At 41.1% G+C, this 19,722-nt stretch overlaps 2 protein-coding genes across 4 annotated transcripts in view; both read left to right on the top strand.

Moving 5' to 3' along the window:
* ELF1 (E74 like ETS transcription factor 1) overlaps positions 1-2,035 on the top strand; it is an 85,803-nt gene extending 83,768 nt beyond the window's left edge. The window contains exon 9 of the mRNA XM_068984458.1: positions 104-2,035. Within this exon, the coding sequence (XP_068840559.1) occupies positions 104-698 (595 nt within the window). The 3' untranslated portion in view covers positions 699-2,035. The remainder of the gene's footprint in view (positions 1-103) is intronic.
* Positions 2,036-11,726: 9,691 nt separating this feature from the next.
* SUGT1 (SGT1 homolog, MIS12 kinetochore complex assembly cochaperone) overlaps positions 11,727-19,722 on the top strand; it is a 41,147-nt gene continuing 33,151 nt past the window's right edge. The window contains exons 1-5 of one of the 3 annotated variants that reach the window (XM_068984491.1): positions 11,727-11,826; positions 12,068-12,249; positions 12,326-12,401; positions 18,633-18,723; positions 19,370-19,439. In XM_068984491.1, the coding sequence (XP_068840592.1) occupies positions 12,212-12,249; positions 12,326-12,401; positions 18,633-18,723; positions 19,370-19,439 (275 nt within the window). In that variant the 5' untranslated portion in view covers positions 11,727-11,826; positions 12,068-12,211. Of the gene's footprint in view, positions 11,827-12,067; positions 12,250-12,325; positions 12,402-14,753; positions 14,776-18,632; positions 18,724-19,369; positions 19,440-19,722 lie in introns of those variants that run through there. The other 2 variants (XM_068984492.1, XM_068984493.1) reach the window with 2 other exon arrangements.

Below are 19,722 nucleotides of genomic sequence, written 5' to 3'. Positions count from 1 at the left end.
TTGAAATGAATAACTCGTGTTTTGTTCAAGTGACTTGTCAAGTGTTGTTTTCAACAATGTAGAATATGCTTATTTCCTCACTTTTATTTCGTAATCTCAATAGGACCATACAGACTCCAGCCCAAGTTCCAGTGGTGGTATCTCCTGGGAATCAGCATTTGCACACGGTAACACTCCAAACAGTGCCAATCACAACAGTGATAGCCAGCGCAGATCCATCGTCAGCTGCTGGATCTCAGAAATTCATCTTACAAGCCATCCCATCCTCACAGCCCATGACAGTCCTCAAAGAAAACGTGGTGCTCCAGTCGCAGAAGCCGGGCTCCCCTCCCTCCATCGTCTTGAGCCCTGCCCACGTGCAGCAGGTCCTCACCAGCAGTGTCCCGCCCGTCTGCAACGGAACCGTCAGTGTGGCTTCGTCGCCGTCCTTCAGTGCTACCACGCCCATGGTGACCTTTTCTCATCACAGTTCACAGCTGGTTGCTCACCCACCTGGCACTGTAATCACTTCAGTTATCAAAGCTCAAGAAGCAAAAACTCACATACAGGAAGAAGTGAAAAAGGAGGTTGAAGATAATGAGGAACAAGGCACTGAAGACGCTGAGCAGCAGCCACAGCCTTACGTGATGGTGGTGTCCAATGGATTTCCTTCTCAGGCAGCTGTGAAAAACGAACTACGGGAGCCCAGCTCCTTCTGAGGAAGACGCCAAAGGAATTACAGATGGCTGGTTTTTAACTGAACATTTTCGATTGTATGCAAACTATTGATTCTAAGATAAATCCTCCAAACTTTCCTCATTTTGTAGTTACTTGTTAAAAATTAGTAACAGTTAATTTTGAATTTGTTAGATGAGGGGGGAAAACCCAGATATTTCTGTTTGTTCTCCAAATGTTTCAGAATTCAGTTGTGAAGGAACAGGCATTTTATACTATGAAGACATTCTTTTGAGATTTTTTTCCAGTGGTTATATGATAAGCATTTTACAAGCACCATTTTAAATTTTATACTGCATTAGCTTTTCTGATTCTTTTGTAAATACAATACTTAAATGTAAGACATCAGGAAATTTATATAGGAGCTGTTTTCATTCCACTCGTATCAAAGGTTAAGTCTTGACTCTTTGAAATGCAAGACACCTATTTTATGCTTTGTTAAAATTATGATTTCACTTAGATCGACTTTAGTTTGTTGCACTCTATGTTGAGCTATGCCTATGTAAAATATAACTTTAAAAACCGAAATGTGCCCGTGATAGGGCTGAACCTGTTTCAGAAGCAGGATAATAGAAAAGCATCAGCCTAAGAGTGGTTCTCCTGCTGACTAGCTGTGTAACCTTGGGCAAGCCACTTGATATTCTGGGCCTCCTAAGAGGAATGGTGTATTGGATTAGACTCCAACTCCTATCTAGTTCCTATCTAGTTCTCCAATTTCCCATCTAGTTCTAAATTTTATGATTCTAACTCCTACATTGTATCAGTTTATCAAATGTATCAGTTAGTATCAATTAAAACATCAGCTTATCTCCTAATGTAAATATAACTAAAATATTACAGAAAATTAATGGTCCTACAAAACTAACTTTTCTATTATCTGTAAGACCTGCTATGAACCTGAATTCTTCCTAAATAGTTTGTTCCTTAACTGTTTAGGCCCCTGTGCACTGTGATCCATTAGTAAACTTATGTTCTGAGTGCTAAATGATATACTGCTATTCTGAAAGAGTCAGGGCTCTTTAAGGGCCCAGAAAGCAACCAAGCCTTGGCTAATCTGAGTAGTCAATTGCGAGAAAACCGTAATTGCTTTATATTTTGGATCTTTTTTTTTATTGGGAGTGGGGGAGGGGGAATTACATACAAAGATAATATACATTATATATCCATGTTTCTAGATTACTTTTTAGATTACTTTTTCATCTGTAAATAATGTACATTTAATTTCACAAGAAAAATTGTTTCCTGCAAATTTTTTAGTATAGCAAAAAGCAATTTTTGTAGATGAAAAAATCATTGTGTTTAGAGGTCTAATGTTATATGTTTTCATATTACAGAGTGAATTTGTATTTAAACAAAAATTTAAATTTTGGAATCCTCTAAACGTTTTTGTATCTTTAATTGGTTTATTATTAAATAAATCATGTAAAAATTCTGTTTTTTGTTTTCAAGCAAGTGTTTCTTAATACAAAATGTTACTAGTATAACAATGTTACTATGTTTATATAATAGCTTCCATTAGTCAGATAAGATTTGCAGAATGTTATCTTCTCAGTTTTCCTTTCTACAGTGCCAAATGGCAGTTTCCAGACATGACACCATGGATTACCAGGCTCCAAAAATTAGAAAATAAAATATTCCCAGCAATAATATTAAACACACTTAAAAAAACAAGTTTTCTAATTAGAAATTAGATCAGTTAATTGTTAAACTCAGAAAACATAGAAACAGAAAAATGTAGGAAAATGAAAATCTCAATCCAATACCTCTATCGGTTCAGTTCAGTTCAGTTCAGTCGCTCAGTCGTGTCCAACTCTTTGCGACCCCATGAATCACAGCACGCCAGGCCTCCCTATCCATCACCAACTCCCGGAGTTCACTCAGACTCACGTCCATTGAGTCCGTGATGCCATCCAGCCATCTCATCCTCTGTCGTCCCCTTTTCCTCCTGCCCCCAATCCCTCCCAGGATCAGAGTCTTTTCCAGTGAGTCAACTCTTCTCATGAGGTGGCCAAAGTACTGGAGTTTCAGCTTTAGCATCATTCCTTCCAAAGAAATCCCGGGGCTGATCTCCTTCCGAATGGACTGGTTGGATCTCCTTGCAGTCCAAGGGACTCTCAATTGTCTTCTCTAACAGCACAGTTCAAAAGCATCAATTCTTTGGTGCTCAGCTTTCTTCACAGTCCCAACTTTCACATCCATACATGACCACTGGAAAAACCATAGCCTTGACTAGACGGACCTTAGTTGGCAAAATAATGCCTCTATACCTAGTAGTAACTTCCACTTATTCATTTCATGTCACTTAATATTTTTCTGAAATATGGTTTTGAAAGGAGCATTCTTATCTCTGAAGATGGAAGCAGAGAAAAATGTGAAGGAGCGGGCCTCACTGGTTTTCTTGTTTACTACCCTTAGCTTATACCCTTCTGTCCACTGTTTTTCTACAACTTTCCATTCTTCATCAAATCTAGTATATGTATATGTGTACTGGGGAGATGGGTGATCAAAGTGTATATATATATATAAAGTATATATGTACTATAATATATATATACACTTTCTTATATTCTTTTCCACTGCGTTATGTCACAGAATATTGAAAACACTTCCCTGTGCGATCCATTGTGAGCTGGTTGTTATCCATTCTATAATGGGTAGCTTGCCTCTGCTAATCCCAAACTGCCGCTCTTCCCCTCCCCTGCTCCCTTCCCCCTTGGCAACCACTAGTCTGTTTTCTGTCTGTGAGTCTGTTTTTGTTCTGTAGATGTTGCTGGGTTTTACCATATTTTAGATTTAACATGTAAGCGATACGATAAGTTACCAGTGTTCCTCTTTTTGACTGACTTTGGTTACTGTGGCAATCTTTCAGTCCATCTGCGATGTTGCCAATGGCATTATTTCATTCTTGTTGACGGCTAGTATTCCATTGTATATCATGTACCACATCTTCTTTATCCCTTCACATGTTGATGGACATTTAGTCCATTCATTCTTCACCCTCTGTAGTAGTTCATTTACCCTATTACCCTGAAATTACTGTTGCAAAGGTCACTAAATAGCCATCAATTTCCATATTGCCAATTCTCTTTTTTGACCTTTCCAATATTTTGATAACCTTTTAAAACTCACTGTTTCTTCAACTCTCTATTGCCTTTACTTTTGTGCTGACTCTTTCCTGTCCTCTTCTTACCTTCATAATCATTTCTTAGTGCTGCTCCAGAGACTTTCAAAGGCCAGAGTTCTCCCAAGTTTTATCTAAGGATCACTCTTCTCCGTCTCTGTGTCTTCACCTTGTCCCTCTTCAGTGCATTCTTCTCCAGCCCAACAGGTGAACATATTAATAAATAGATAGAAATAGATATATATTTAATTATACTTGGCCATTCAGTGGTTCTTTACAGTCTTCAGATGGAGTTGAGGGCCTGCATGGTCTCACCTTTTTTTTATCCCCTTGGTCTCACCTCTTCTGGATCCCAGTACAAGTATCTTCAAATTTTACTCTCCAAATCATACCATCAGGTAGGTTTGCTGCTGCTGCTGCTAAGTCATGTCAGTCGTGTCCGACTCTGTGCGACCTCACAGACCACAGCCTATCAAGCTCCCGTCCCTGGGATTCTCCAGGCAAGAACACGAGTGGGTTGCCATTTCCTTCTTCAATGCATGAAAGTGAAAAGTGAAAGTGAAGTCGCTCAGTCGTGTCTTGACTCTTCGCGACCCCATGGACTGCAGCCTACGAGGCTCCACTGTCCATGGGATTTCCCAGGCAAGAGTTCTGGAGTGGGTTGCCATTGCCTTCTCCGCAGGTAGGTTTGGGATGCTTTTAATTGCAAGGAATGAAAAACCCTATTCACAGTTATTAAACAGTACAAAACTCTTTAGGAGGTTTCCCAGTTGGCTAATTCAGGAGCGCAGTAGTGATCCTGAGCAACCAGCTTGCTTCCCTCTTTCTGCTTTACCATCCTATTATTTGGGGTTTGCTTCCAGAATGGCTCCTGCTATGGATGCAAGATATCTACAGTAGTTCTTCTGTGTTTCTGTTTATCAGTAAGGAAACCTTTCGCAGAGCACCCTGAGCAGCCATCTTTTCAGAGCTAGGTTGGTCATATACTCCTTAAGGCTAACCACGGCTGGGCAAGGATGCAGGATTACCACAGATGAGTTAGTCAATGTGTTGGGGAGATAGGCGGTCAAGCACAATTGGGCTCCACAGCAAGGAATAAGGGAGGAATGATGGAGCCCATACATCTACTTCCAAAAATGCTCACACCTACAGGAAACAGGATTTCTCTCATGTTTCCTGGAGCTATGAGATCAGCCAAAGCCTCATCCAGTTACCTGACCCAGTTTCATGACCGGGATCTTTTGAGGTGATGCAGTCCTCTTTTTCAGATCAGCTGTGTCTCCCTGGTTTCTTGTCTTCCACAGCCACACCTCGTATGAGCACTGGGGAGACATCTCTTCCCAAGCCGTCTCAGCTTTAGCATACATTTCTTGATGGTGTAAGCTTGATGTCCTATCTCAGGGCCACCCTTTCCCCTTGTGTGTTGTGTCTTCAGTGTCCCCCATCCTGCCTCTTTCATCTGCCTGGTTATACATACCAGAATCTGTTCTGTAGCATCACACTTCCGAACACCTAACTGTCAGTTTCGGTTCCTGGTTTTTAGCAACAGAGATGGATTCTGGTTTTCAGTATAAAAGAAACTTCATCAGAAGAATATTGTGCAGTTCACAGAGTAGAAAGGCTAGAGAATCAAAGTCAATCTGAGTCACACAGCTAAGAACAAATCACAAAACTGTACTGCACAACTGGTCTACCTGTAGCCACTGTTGGCAAAGCGCCTGAACACTGAACTCTGTACCGCTGTCTCTACTGCTTCAAAAATCTGATCTTGAAACAAGCGCTGCTTCGTCCTGAGAGAATAAGGAAGTCCTTCCTTGACTCCTTGTGTTAACTACCAATTTATGTGATTGGCTACCCCAAAGAATGACTGATACCCTCTTTCAGGGCAAACCCAGATTTCTGTGGGATACACAGCTTGGTGACTGGATGGGTGAGGGGGAAAACAGAAAATGAGAACACGAGATTAGAGGGTCTGATGGGGCTGTACTTCCCAACTCTGCGTGCCCCCTTTACTTCCCGGGCCTCTGCACGTGCTGTCACCCCGCTTGGTACCGTTGCTTTCATTCTATTTGGCTAACACCCATCTGTTCTTCAGGCCTCAGCTTAGATATTACTTCCTCTGAGAGCTTTCTCTGAGTTCCTAAAAATTCCCCACTACTGTCACAGAGCCCTTTTTTCATTTTTTAAATATATTTTTTAGCCACACAATGAACTATGAGGGATCTTATTTCCCCAACCAGGGATTGAACCCAGGCCCCCAGCAGGGAAGCATGGAGTCCTAACCACTGGACCACCAGAGAATTCCCAGAGAGCCCTTTAATTTCTCTCATTTGGGCAGATTATACCATAATACTTTTCATACTGTTCATGGGGTTCTTAAGGCAAGAATACTGAAGTGGTTTGCCATTCCCTTCTCCAGAGAACCACATTCTGTCAGACCTCTCCACCATGACCTGCCCGTCTTGGGTGGCCCCACACGGCATGGCTTAGTTTCACTGAGTTAGACAAGGCTGTGGTCCGTGTGATTAGACTGACTAGTTTTCTGTGATTATGGTTTGTGTGTCTGCCCTCTGATGCCTCTTGCAACACCTACCATCTTACTTGGGTTTCTCTTACAGAGAGAAACACAGACATGTTTTTTCTAGAAGTTTTACAGTTTTAACATTTAGGTCCATAATCCATTTTAAGTTAGTTTTTGTAGATGATGCAAGATATGAATTGAAGTTCACTTTTTTTTTTTCCTTTTTGTACCAAATTTGTTGAAAAGATCAACCTTTTCAATTGAAGAGTCTGAGAAGACTAACTTATTCAACAATCTTTTCTGCCCTGAATTACCTTTGGACCTTTGTTGCAAATCAGTTGTATATATTCATATGAGTCTACTTAGGGACTCTCTTTTCTTTGCTATTGATTTGTCTGTCTTTGTACCAACACACAAGGTGGATGTGTTGAAATCAGCTAATGTTAATTCTCCAACCCTGTTACTTGGCCATTCTGAGTCTTTTACACCTCCATTTGAATTTCAGAATCAGTTTGTCGACTTATAAAATGGAAAAAGTCTTTGAAATTTTGACTGCGATCAGGTTGAATCAATAGATCAATTTGGGAAGACCTGATATTTTAATATTGAGTCTCATATTCATGAACATAGAATATTTCTCCATTTGTTTAAGTGTTCTTTGATATCTCTCAGCAACATTTTGTAATTCTCAATGTATATGTTTTGTACATCTTTTGTCAGGTTTAATTTTCAGTATTTAATAGTTAATGCTATTGCAAATTCATTTTTAAAATTTCAAATTGATTGTTCATTGCTGATTTTGTTTTTCCCTTTTCTCCCTATTTTATTGAAGTGTAAAGTGCACAAATCTTAAATGTGTTCAGTTCAGTTCAGTTGCCCAGTCGTGTCCAACTCTTTGCGACCCCTGTGAACCACAGCACGCCAGGCCTCCATCCATCACCAACTCCCAGAGTCCACCCAAACTCATGTCCATTGAGTCAGTCATGCCATCCAACCATCTCATCCTCTGTCATCCCCTTCTCCTCCTGCCCTCAATCTTTCCCAACATCAGGGTCTTTTGAAATGAGTCAGCTCTTTGCATCGGGTGGCCAAAATATTGGAGTCTCAGCTTCAACATCACTCCTTCCAATGAACACCCAGGACTGATCTCCTTTAGGATGGACTGGTTGGATCTCCTTGCTGTCCAAGGGACTCTCAAGAGTCTTCTCCAACACCACAGTTCAAAAGCATCAATTCTTCGGTGCTCAGCTTTCTTTATAATCCAACTCTTACATCCATACATGACTACTGGAAAAACTATAGTCTTGACTAGATGGACCTTTGTTGGCAAAGTAATGTCTCTGCTTTTTAATATGTTGTCTAGGTTGGTCATAACTTTCCTTCCAAGGACTAAGTGTCTTTTAATTTCATGGCTGTAGTCACCATCTGCAGTGATTTTGGAGCCCCCTGAAATAAAGTCAGCCACTGTTTCCCCATCTATTTGCCATGAAGTGATGGGACCAGATGCCATGATCTTCGTTTTCTGAATGTTGAGCTTTAAGCCAACTTTTTCACTCTCCTCTTTCACTTTCATCAAGAGGCTCTTTAGTTCTTCTTCACCTTCTGCCATAAATGTGTAACTCGAAAAATTTGACACCTGAATGAAAGTTACTCAGTTGTGTCTGACTCTTTGCAACCCTATAGACTGTGGCCACCAGGGTCCTTTATCCATGAAATTCTCCAGGCAAGAATACTGGAGTGGATAGCCATTCCCTTCCACAGGGGATCTTCCTGACCCAGGTATTGAACCTGGGTCTCCTGCATCATTAATGTAATTATCACCCTAGTCAAGATGTATAACATTTCCCACATCAATAAGTCATTCTCAGGGCCCTTCCCAGCCATGAGATCATTCTTTGATGTCCCTCACAATGTTTCTCCTCTTTATATAAATGGGACTCAACTAGGATGTACTCTGGCTTCTTTAACTCAATATTATGTGTGTGAGGTTCATCCATATTGTTGTGTGTACTGATAATTTCTTAGTCTTTGCTCTGTAGTAGTTTTCTTCTGTGAAAGAACATTTAGATTATTTCCAATTTTTGTTGGTAATGCTACAATCAGTATTTTTGTACATGAACGCAAGAATTCTTTTCTCTTGGGCATATGCCTACTGGTAAAATTCTTGGGCAAGATGGTATGTGTATGACTAGCTTTAGTAGATAGTGTCAATGTTTTCTAAAGTAGCAATACCAATTTATACTCTTACTAGCAATATATGAAAGTTATAGGTGCTCCATATCCTTGTCAGTGCCTGGCACTGGAACTCCTTTTAATTTAACCCATTTTGGTGGGAGTGTTTAGTACCAAATTATTATTTTACTGTCCCTTGATACAGCTATTGATGTAGAACTTCTTTTCATATGCATATTGGCCACTTTGAGAACAACTGAAAATCAATCATACTAATTAACATTAACATACTAAAGAAAAATACACATGGTCACTTCAATAAAGGCAGAAAAAGCATTTAATATTGAATGCTTTCTTCCTAAGTGTTACAACCAGGACAGGAAGTCCATCATCACTACTTTTATTCAACACTATAGCAGACATCCAAACCAGTGACAACCAGCAAGAAAAATAAAAGGTATAATGACTGCATAGGAAGACGTTTACCCATCTATTCACAGATGACAAGACAGTGAAATGACAGAAATTCTAAAAGAATTTACAAAATATTATATAATAAGGGAAATTACATATAAGAAATAATAAATGAACTTATCAAGATTGTTGACTATAAGGTCAATATGTAAAAATCAGCAGTGTTTTAACAAATACTAGCAACAAACAAATAGAATATTAAAAACTTAAAATGCCACTTAAAAAGCATAAAAAAACCCAAATACCCACAAATAAATATAATGAAAGATATGTAAGACCTCTCCACTGTAATCTACAAAACACTGCCAAGAGAAATTAAAGACTACTTAAATAAATGGAGAAGTATATTACATTCATGGATTGGAAGAAATACAAAGATGTCAGGAAAAAAAATGGAGGCAACCAAAATGTCCATTGACAGATCAATAGATAAAGACGATGTGGTATACAGATATACAATAGAATGCTACTCAGCCATAAAAGAGAACGAAATAATGCCATTTTTTTTGCGGCAGTATGGACAGGTCTACATAGATTACTGTACTACGTGAAGTCAGGCAAAGACAAATATCATATGGCATCACTTATATGTGGAATCTAAAATATGATACAAATGACCTTATTTAAAAAGCAGACACTGACAGACATAGAAAACAAACTTATGGTTACCAAAGAGGAAAGTGAAGGAGGGAAAAATTATATATATATATATAAAGCAAACTAAGGAATATTTATCTATCTGAATCACCTGTGTACAACAGAAAGTAACATGATGCCATAATTAACTATATTTCAATTTTAAAAAATACTAGGATGTCAGTTTTCCCCAAATAAATTGATCTATAGATCCAATGTAAGGCCAATTAAAATCCTAGTAGAGTTTTTATAATTGTTTTTTTGGAAATTGACAGGTTCATTCTAAAATTTACAATCAAATGGAAATAAGTTTTATAAAATATACAAAATAATATAAATACAAAGGACTTTGACTAGCCAAGATTACCATGGCAATATTGAAAAAGTTATAGGGCTTTAAGACTTATAAAGCTACATTAATTAAGATAGTGTGGGACACGGTTAGGCAGACCAATGGCATGAGAACCTGGAAATAGACCCTCATATATCTGGTTATCTACTTTACAACAACCGTGCCATAAATATTTACTGGGGGAAAGAGCAAATGACAGTCTTTTCAGTAAATAGGGCTGGGTCAATTGGATATCCATAGAGGTGGGGGGAGGGGAATTTTGATCCTGACTTCAAACCTTTTATAAAAATGAATAAATCTGGCTGTGAAAGGTAAAAATGTAAAGCATTTAAGAAAACACAGGTAACTAATTTCATGGTTTTGAAGCAGGCAAAGCCTTATATATGACACAGAGTATCGATCACAAAAAAGAAAGATCAGCAAATCCAGTTTTACTTCAATTATTTCTGTTATTCTCACCATACCCTACAATCACTGACCTATTTAAGAGACATTCTGGTTCAGGGGTGAAGAATCCACCTCCCAATGTAGGAGCCCTGGGTTCGATCCCGGGGTGGGGAAGATCCTTTGGAGAAGGCAGTGACAACCCACTCCAGCCTTGTCTGGGAAATTTCATGGACAGAGGAGACTGGACGGCTACAGTCCCTGGCGACGTAAACAGTCAAACCCCACTGAGCAGTGAGCACACATTGGCCTGCAGTACAGCAGTTGTCTCCCAACAACTGTTCTGTTCCCTTTAATCATTCTTCTATTGTTGTTGTCCAGTCGTGTGTCTTCCATAGTACAGACAGAATAACAAACAAAAATGTAAATTTAACCGTTAATGCCTTTTTCGAGTAGAAATCCTATAATGGTTTAGCATCTTTAAGTGAATTCCATTCAAACCTCAGCGGAGTACACCTAGTCCTTATGACCTAGCATGTACCTACCTCTCCAGTCTGCTTCTAGCTTGAATTTTGGCTCTACAATTTGAGTTCACATCATCACTTTCTAACACGCATCCTATTCTGTCTGAATTGCCTTTTCCCTTTGCTTCCACTAACTAATTAGTCTTCTTACCAGACTGAGGCTGTTTTACAACCTATGAGGACTCCATCCGTATACATTATATACAGTCGTGTCCCTTCTTACTATCACATCAATGACTACGGCCCTTTCAGTTTTAGCCTTTAGAACAAAACTGGAGGGTGTTACCACCACTGAATCCCCGGACTTTAAGTTTAGATTTCGGATGGAGCAGATACTCCAGTTCAGTTCCTTGTTCGTCTCTATGAACGAGCGGCTCACTCCCACGCCTTCCTGCTCCCGGGCTCCCGCCGCGGTGGAATTAGCTCTAAGTTTCTTCTGTTGGAATTGCACGGGTCGAGGGGCACTGAGGGAGGAGGGTCGGATCCGCTGAGTGGAAAGTGGAGCGGCACTGAGAAAAACTTCAGGCTCCCTTTCTCCCTTCAGCGCCTTCGGATGGAACACGTTTTTCTTGTATCTGGGAAGTCAAGTGGGGAGAAAGCCTCAGCCTGTGAAGTTCTGGGGAACCGAGCGGTCCGCCCGAACCGGAACCAAAAGGCGTTAACTCCAGTCTAGCCATTGAGAGGGCAAAGCGACTCCAGGGGAACCCGAGGCCCTCAGGGCTCCCGACGCCAGGATCCCGGCGTCAACGGGCCACCCTCCGGAAGTGGCTTCCGGAAAAGAACACGTAGCCGAGAGCGTCACGGGTCGCGAGAGCCGTGGCTGCCTCTGGGGAGCCATGATGAGAGCCATAGGGGAAAATGGAGCTCGACGTGCCGTGTGTAATTGACAAACGTACAAACGTCTCCCAAACGCCGCAAGTTCCTGAGGGTAACTGTATGGTCCAAGGCTCCTACTGAGTTACTGCGCGCGGAGGCTCTCGGGTAGTGCGCGCGCGCACTAGGACCGAGGGCGGGCGTGGCCCGCCGCGGCCTCCGTAACCATGGCTGCGGTGGGGCGGGGCCTGTGCGGTCGGTCAGCGGCCGAGGGGGGCGGGGTCCGGAGAGTCGGTCCTCCAAGGTCCCAGCCCGCCCCGCGCCCGCGTTTCGCCTCCTCTCCCTCCTCCTTTCAGCACGCTGCGCGGCTGCTCGTTGGCTACTTAGGACGGAAGCTCGGTGGGTGATTCTCCAGAAGTTTCCCCCTTGGGCGGCGGCGGTGGCGGCGCTGGTAACCCGGGGAAGAGCAGCTCCGGCAGCGGGAACCCTGACGATTAGAGATGGCGGCGGCGGCGGCGGGCCCTGCGGCAGCCGCGAGGTGCGTGTTTTTCCTTCTCTTTGGTGTAATTGGCATCCCCCCGCCCCTTTCTTTGGTTCGTGAGCCTTTCTTGAAGTCGTTCTTTTCCTGGCAGGTTGTTCCGGAGCTTCTCAGATGCCCTCATCGAGCAGGACCCCCAGGCGGCGTTAGAGGTGAGACAGCCTTTGCCCCGGGGCAGGCGGTCGCGTCGGGTTCCTCCCGGCTCTGTCTTCCGGGGGTCGGGGCCGCTGCTTCTCCTTTGGGTCAACCTCCGATGTTGACAGCCTCCGCCCCTTCTTTTTCTGCCCCGCGGCGGCCTGGTTACATTAGATCCTTCGTCGTGTCCCCTTTCCACCCCTGGTCCCTTTATGCATCCTTGGAGCTCCGTAGCGTAACCTTCTTCTGTCTTAGGGGTAGAGTTAACCTGCATCGTGGGCCTCAGGGGGCTTGTGTTTTTTTTTAATGGCATTTGTGACTAGAACAAAAAGTGAAATCTCAGTTCGATGTTTGTTCATTCGGGTTCTCGTTTGGCGGTCATCCTTGATTATTTTTAAGTACCAGGTGCTGAGTGCCTGTCTGAATTCACACCACGAGGACAGAAACCTTCTCCCCTTGTGTGCCTGAAAATTTCCAGGCGTCCCTATTTCTATTCATTATTCACTCATTTGTTTTATTTCTCAAAACAGTTTCTTGGGTGGGGGGGGCCACTGCTGTGTTTGTGGAAGGCATTGGTTGCTATGGATTAAAGTCTTAATTTATACAATTAAATGACTTACAAAGCACTTTGTGTGCAGTGAAAGGCTATAAAGCTGTAAAGGAAACCAAAAGAGTGAGTTAAGTAATAATTTGAAGTAACACAGAGAGCCCAAGCTTATACGTGATGCAGTGGGTCTCAAAATGAGCCAGGGGTTTCTTGTTTTGAAGCTTAAAGAGAGGAGACTTTGTTTTGCTGTTCTAATCTAACAGATGTAAGGTTAGGGATTTGAGGCAAGAGAACCTTTCTCTTGGCTGTGATTTCTGAAAGAAGTTGACTCATGGTTAGTAGAGGAGGTGACATTTGAGAAGAGGCATGAGGGAGCGAGCTTGGAAGCCCTGCGGAAGGATTATTTCAGGCAGGAAGAGGAGCCAGTGTCAAGATCCTAAAGTAGGAGTGAAGTTGGCCTAAACAGGGAGCAGCAAGAAAGCCCAGTTTGGTTAGAGTGGGATGGACCGAATGAGAGGAGGTGGAAAGGAAGCCGGGGCCGAATCCATCGGTGCCTTTTATCTGTAGCTTGAACTCTGTTCTTTGGGGGGTTGGGATATGAAGACCTTAAAATGAAGCGGTTGATTACTCCTGTGCCGGGATGTTTTCTAGTGATTCTTCTGGGGTCAGTGTTAGAATAATGTTACCAGAGGCACTGAATTTTTCTCCACAGTTCCTTATTTCAGCTCAGTCTCTGTTTTCAGAGTCTGCATTTGTATGGTCCTCTTAGGCCCTGTGCCTCCTTTGGAAATCTAGTTTATATAATAGTTACTATTAAAAAATATTAATATACTGGATTCTTTGTCATTTTACATCTGACTTATTTTACTTTTAAAATTATGTATTGACGTGTGGTATGTAACACAAATCTAAAGTTTCTTCCCAGCCAATAATTCCTCTTACCCATCTGTTCTGAACTCCATCACCATCAATTAGTTTTCCTTGGACTTCATACAAACAGTATCATACAGTATCAAACAGCATCATGCTTAATTGAGTGTAGCTACTCTCTCTTGCTTTAAACATTATGGGAGATACATCCATAAGTATGGGAAGGGATAATTCTTTTTCATTGCTGTGTAGTATTTCACTGTATTAATATAGCACTGTTTAACAGTGGACATTTGGGATATTTCTAGTTGTTAGCTAGTATGAATAAATCCAATGTGAATTTTCTTATACATGTATTTTGCTGAACATCTGCACTCCTTTCTTTTAAGAGTGCAATTTTTTTTTTCTTTCTAGGAGTGAATTTGCATGGTATAGGTGTGTGGTTAGCTTTAGTACATTTGTCCTTGAAGTGTGGTTCTTGGACCAGCAGCGTTAGCATCACTGAGGAATTCCTTAGAAATGCAAATTCTTGGATGCCCCCTCCCTCAGATATTCTTTTTCTTTCCTCTTAGGGGGGCGGGCAGTACGTGATGTGACATCTTAGTTCCCCAACCAGGAATGGAACCCATACCTGCTGCAGTGCAAGTGAAGACCGCCAGGGAATTCCCCGCTGCAGAATTTCTGAACGTACTTACGGCTCCTGTAGGCCGGTACCCCTCACCCTTCCTTTTTACAGCAGGAAACAGACCCAAGGAAATGCAGATGAGCCATCAGGCAGGTGTGGACAGCCAGGGAGAGGCAGGACAGGGGCCTGAGGACAGGAGACTCCTGCTCCCAGTCTGGTGCTGTCGTGGTTTCCACATGTTACCCCAGACCCTCTGCAGGAGCATCACCTGGAAGTCTGTTAGAAATGTGAATTCTCAGGACCTGCCGTGGACCTGAGTCAGAAACCCAGAGTCGGGAGGATGGTCATGGTAAGAACCAGCCTGTGTTAAAAGGAAATGTCCTTTTTAAATCTTGAGATGATCTTCTCACTGAGTTAAACAGGTGAATGTTAATTACTAGATAATTGGTAATAATGAGTAGGGCAGGAACCTTGATGAAAAGAGTCAGTTTCCCCCTCGCTTTCCCCAAGGGCTGGTTAAAAGTAACTGTTTTGAAATTAAGGTCACTAGATACTATAGCAAGTAAAATGTCACATTTTTATATAACACCATCCTATTAAGAATAAAGAGAAAGTGTATCAAGCTGATTACATGTTTCATTAAACAATGTATATTAGTGTAGAAGGCTGTACTGGGAGCCAGCAATCTAAAGATGAAAATACTGTAGTGAGGGAGTTTGCAGTCTAGAGGAGAGAGAGGCAAGTCAGCAGGTCATTAGAATATAAGATAAATGCTCTAGTGGAGTGGTGTATAAGGTACAGTAAAATAGAGGCCAACTGGGGAAGTAAAAAAATAAATCTTTGCAGAGGAAGTCTCACTTCAGCAGAGAGAACGTTTATGGGGATTATAAGTATCTTTTGAGGCCCAATGTGAGTGGTACTTAAGAGCACTGGCTCTGGAATCAGACTGCTTGGGTCTACCATATCTTGGTTTCAGGAAAGTTCTGGCCATCACTCTTCTTGATCAGACTTCCGTTTGTAAAATGGGACTAACTGGGACCACTGGAAAGGATGATTATAATGACAAGTAATGTAAGGTCCAAGGGTGAGGCCCTTGAGGTAGGCATCTTGGAGAGCCTTGCTTTCTAGGTTTTCACCCCACTGGCGCTCTTTCTGTTACTCAGGTGTGTCGGACTCAGGCCTGGTGCAGGGCCTTTGGACTTGAAGCAGTTCTTTTGCCTAGAATGTCCTCTCTGTTGACTATTTATTGTTGTGGTTAGAAATGCTCGTCACTTTAGATTTCAGCTGAAATGTCTTTTCTGACTCCTTTATCTGAATGAGGCCCCAATGTAAGCTTCAGGGGAGCAGGGGTTTTGTGTACCTGGTTACCACTGTCTTCTAAGTGTAGTGCCTGCGATGTGGTAGGCACTCAGGTGTATTAAATGATTCCTGCTGTAATTCTTGGAACAGCTGGGCAGTGCATTTTACTAACAAGGAAGCTTAGGCTCAAGAGATGAACTTACTTGGGTTAATCGAGTTTAGAAGCAGTGAGTGTTGGGTTCAGGGCATGAAGCTGATCCTCTGGAGGAGTGGGTAAGGATTGAGGTGTATGATATAATTAAATGTTTGTGAGCTGACTTTGAAGTAGCTGACCACAGATAGCTTTGTTGAGGGCATAGCAGGTTGGAATAAAACATGCCAGTTCTACATGATTATGTGATTTTGGAAGGGAGAAGGCTTGGTATTCTTGTTTATCCATGATTGGGGATTAGCTGTGACTGAAAGAAAGTGAAAAGTGGAGGTAGCCTGAGACACTTAGAGCTAAAGGCCTTCAGACATGCGGTCAGTCTGAGCGGTCTGCTTTTGCTTTTAATCTGAACAAGTTACCTTTCTGGTTAGCATTTTAAAAGGGCCTAAAGCCCTAAAGATTTGGAAGTTAGTTTTCCAAGATCGAAATCTTACACAATGTTAATTCCTTAAAAAGTAGTTTTTGCCCTGTAGTTCTGTGTTATCAGGGTACTTATTTTCTGTACTTTATCCTGGTAAAGATTTCAGTGTAATTATATTTTACGCTTCAATAGATTTCATTACTTTTGAGAACGATAAATGGCTCAACTATAACTCATGTGAGAAATACTACATCTTTGGATATGTTTCATGTAAGTCTGTGTTAAATAGCCTTTTTGCTGCTGTGATTCAAGTGTCGGCACCGTCCTTGCCTTTTGTGATACCTGCCTTCAGTCAGCAGCCAGTGAGTAGCAGCTGTTGTCACAGAAACAGTAGCAACACTGAAAACATGCCCCAAGTCAGAGGTAGTTCAGACAGCACAATTATTTTAACTTAACCTTTTTTGGCTTTATTATATTGTATATTCCTTATTCAAAATAAAAATTTATTGTTGTTTTATTCATGATGTACAAGTCAGTGTGTTATAAAGTTCAGTTTGTGTTCGGTGATTTGGGGTAACTTTTTTTTTTTTTAACGCCGAAGTAAGTCAGTTGCTTATTTAACCTAATCACCCTAGTTGGTTCTTCTTATCCAACAATTAGTTTGTGTTTTTAAAGGTCATTTGCAAGTGGGTTGTTCAAAATTCAAAAGTTTATACCTGACTACTTAAGAAAAGGAATATTTTATGCATCTGTGAACCTCCAGTGTCTGGCCTATGTTTATTCCAAAATATATGTTTAAAAATACTTTTTGAATTGACGAGCCTGATGTTGTTATAATATGACAGCCTTTTTGACCTATAGTATACCTGTGCTTGGTGAGGAGAGGTTGGAAATTTGATTTAGGGAGTAGGTACATAAGAAGCCATCAGCTGTTTTCCAAATTGCTTGACAGTTTAGTGCAGGATGGTGTTTTTAGCTTAAGTATTTCATTAGGAACCAGTGTGTTAATACAGATGTTAGATGGTGTGTGAAAGAAACTTGGAGTAAAGGAATTTTACCAGGAGGCCGTGTATAGTGGTGAAAATTTGCTTTGGAGTCAGACAGACGTGAACTTGAATCTTGTCTCTGGCACAGTCCCTGACCAGGATGTGAGGGAATGGATTTTCGCCACACGCTGTAGTGTGAAGAGCATTGTAGTGAGAAGGTGGAGGGTCAGAAGATGTTTGAGGAACAACGAGGAGGCCATTGTGGAACAAGGAGAAGAGTTTTAAAGAGATGAGATAAGAGACCGGAGGGTTCCGTCAAGGAGGGCCTTAACCGATCATTGGAGCACTTGGGCCTTTGCTCTGAGTCAGCTGGTAAGGCATCGGAGAGTTTTGAACAGAGATATAGTAACAAGATCTAGTTTTCATTACTGCTTGAATCAGGGTGATAGGGGTTAAGGTGGTAAAACATTGGTTTAGATTTTAGGTATATTGGATTGTAGGTATATGATTACCAAGTATAATATACATTGCTTTGCGAGAATCACACAACAGGGTTTAAGCAGAGCCCCATGTGTGGCTGTTGAAGTAATTCTGCTTAACTAAGAAAGCTACCAGAATCCCTAGGATGTGTGGGTAAATGGCTGCTGGATCAAACCTCCCTGTCTGCCTGCTTTTGTCCTTGGCCTCACTGATCATGCTCTCTCTTCTCACATCATTATTGTTCCAGCTAACACATACTGTGACTGCCCAGAGTGGCAAAAGTTTTAATTGTTCTGTTAATTCTTGATCGGTTGATAGTAGCTACCTATGAGATACTGTATCTGGCTGGGCTTTTGACAGAATGTTGTAATTTCTTAGGCCTTTGACAAGAGGATAGGAGAGGGCCAGGTAAGCTTGCTTATGTATTTATTGGTTCCATTAACCTCCTGAGCTCTAGATTTAACTTTCAGTTCTTAAAAATTATTGGACAGCTTCACGTTTTCTAGGGATCTTAAATTCTACATGGTCTTTGAATCTTCTCCAAATTAGAAGGAGAAAATCAGTGATGGTCAATGTATATCAACTAAGCTCTTCAGAATAAATGAGGTGATAATAATTACCATTTACTGAGTTCCTACTGTAGGCTGGAAACTGCTAAGTGCTTTGCATAGATACTACATTCGATTGTGGGCCTTCAAGGGGAGAAGAGGGGATATTGATTCTCTTGCATAGAAAGGCGCCAAGCTTGTTTCCCTGTTATCTTTCCTCCAAATAGCTTGTGATAATAGGTTATTTATTAAAGATCATGTTTAATTAGAGTTCAGTGACTTTTAAAAAACATTTACTGACACTCAGCATGTTTGTATTTGTAGGAGCTGACTAAGGCTTTGGAGCAGAAACCAGATGATGCACAGTATTACTGTCAAAGAGCTTACTGTCACATTCTTCTTGGGAATTACAGTGGTAACTTTCCTTACAAAGTATATTGTCTCCATAAGTAACTTACACTCTTTGCCCAAGATACAGTGAATCAAATAAAATAGAGGTTATCTTCCAGGACTTTTAACTTGATCTTTCATGCAAGGTGAAGTAGCCAAAATATGACAAGCATTATGTTGCGCATCACTCATTTAAATTTTACAGTTGTCTATTCTTTCCGCAGTGGGTGTAGAATTTGTAAGATTTCATTTTTGGTTTTGGATGTGCTAATAAAGGATAGCATCACATTTACTAATTTACAGAGCATTTGAATGAATTCTCTTGTTCTATTTTTTATGAAAAAAATGTATTCATATTCTGTAATTTTAATTATTCTGGATAGATAATCTGAGTAGGGAAAAAGTAAATACCTTGAGTCAAACAATGTGAATGATGTTAATGAAGTTGTCTGGACTTTGTGATACAGAGCTTTATTCATTAGGAAATGAGGTTGAAGATCAGGTCAATAGGAATGTATGAAGGTAATTTTATCTCAGATTAGCTTTTCTTATTTTAAAGTCATTTGTCCATTTCGCTAGCTTGAAAACTTAAAAATTAATTCAAATTTTGTGTGTAGTATTTCTTAGGATCCATAAGTAACTGACCAGAAAACCCACTTTTTCATCTGCAGATGCTGTTGCTGATGCAAAAAAATCGCTTGAACTTAATCCAAATAGTTCCACTGCTCTGCTGAGAAAGGGGTAGGCAGCAACTACTCTTCCTGTGGGGTCTGGACTGTATATGGTTAAATGAATTTATTGTAAGCTCCCCCCCCTTTTTAAAAAATATTTATTTTAGTTGGAAGATAATTACTTTACAATATTGTAATGGTTTTTGCCATGCATCAGTATGAATCAGTCATAGGTATACATGTGTCCCCTCATCCTGAACTTACCTCCCTGTAGACTTTATATAAATAGTAAGCTCTGTGTTTATACATTTTATAGCTGAGATAGGATTCAATTTTTGGTATATTTCATACTT

Source organism: Capricornis sumatraensis, chromosome 12 (assembly GCF_032405125.1).
Source record: "Capricornis sumatraensis isolate serow.1 chromosome 12, serow.2, whole genome shotgun sequence".
Lineage (NCBI taxonomy): Eukaryota > Metazoa > Chordata > Mammalia > Artiodactyla > Bovidae > Capricornis > Capricornis sumatraensis.
Note: the sequence above shows the minus strand (reverse complement) of the source record. Positions and strands in the feature narration are given on the sequence as shown.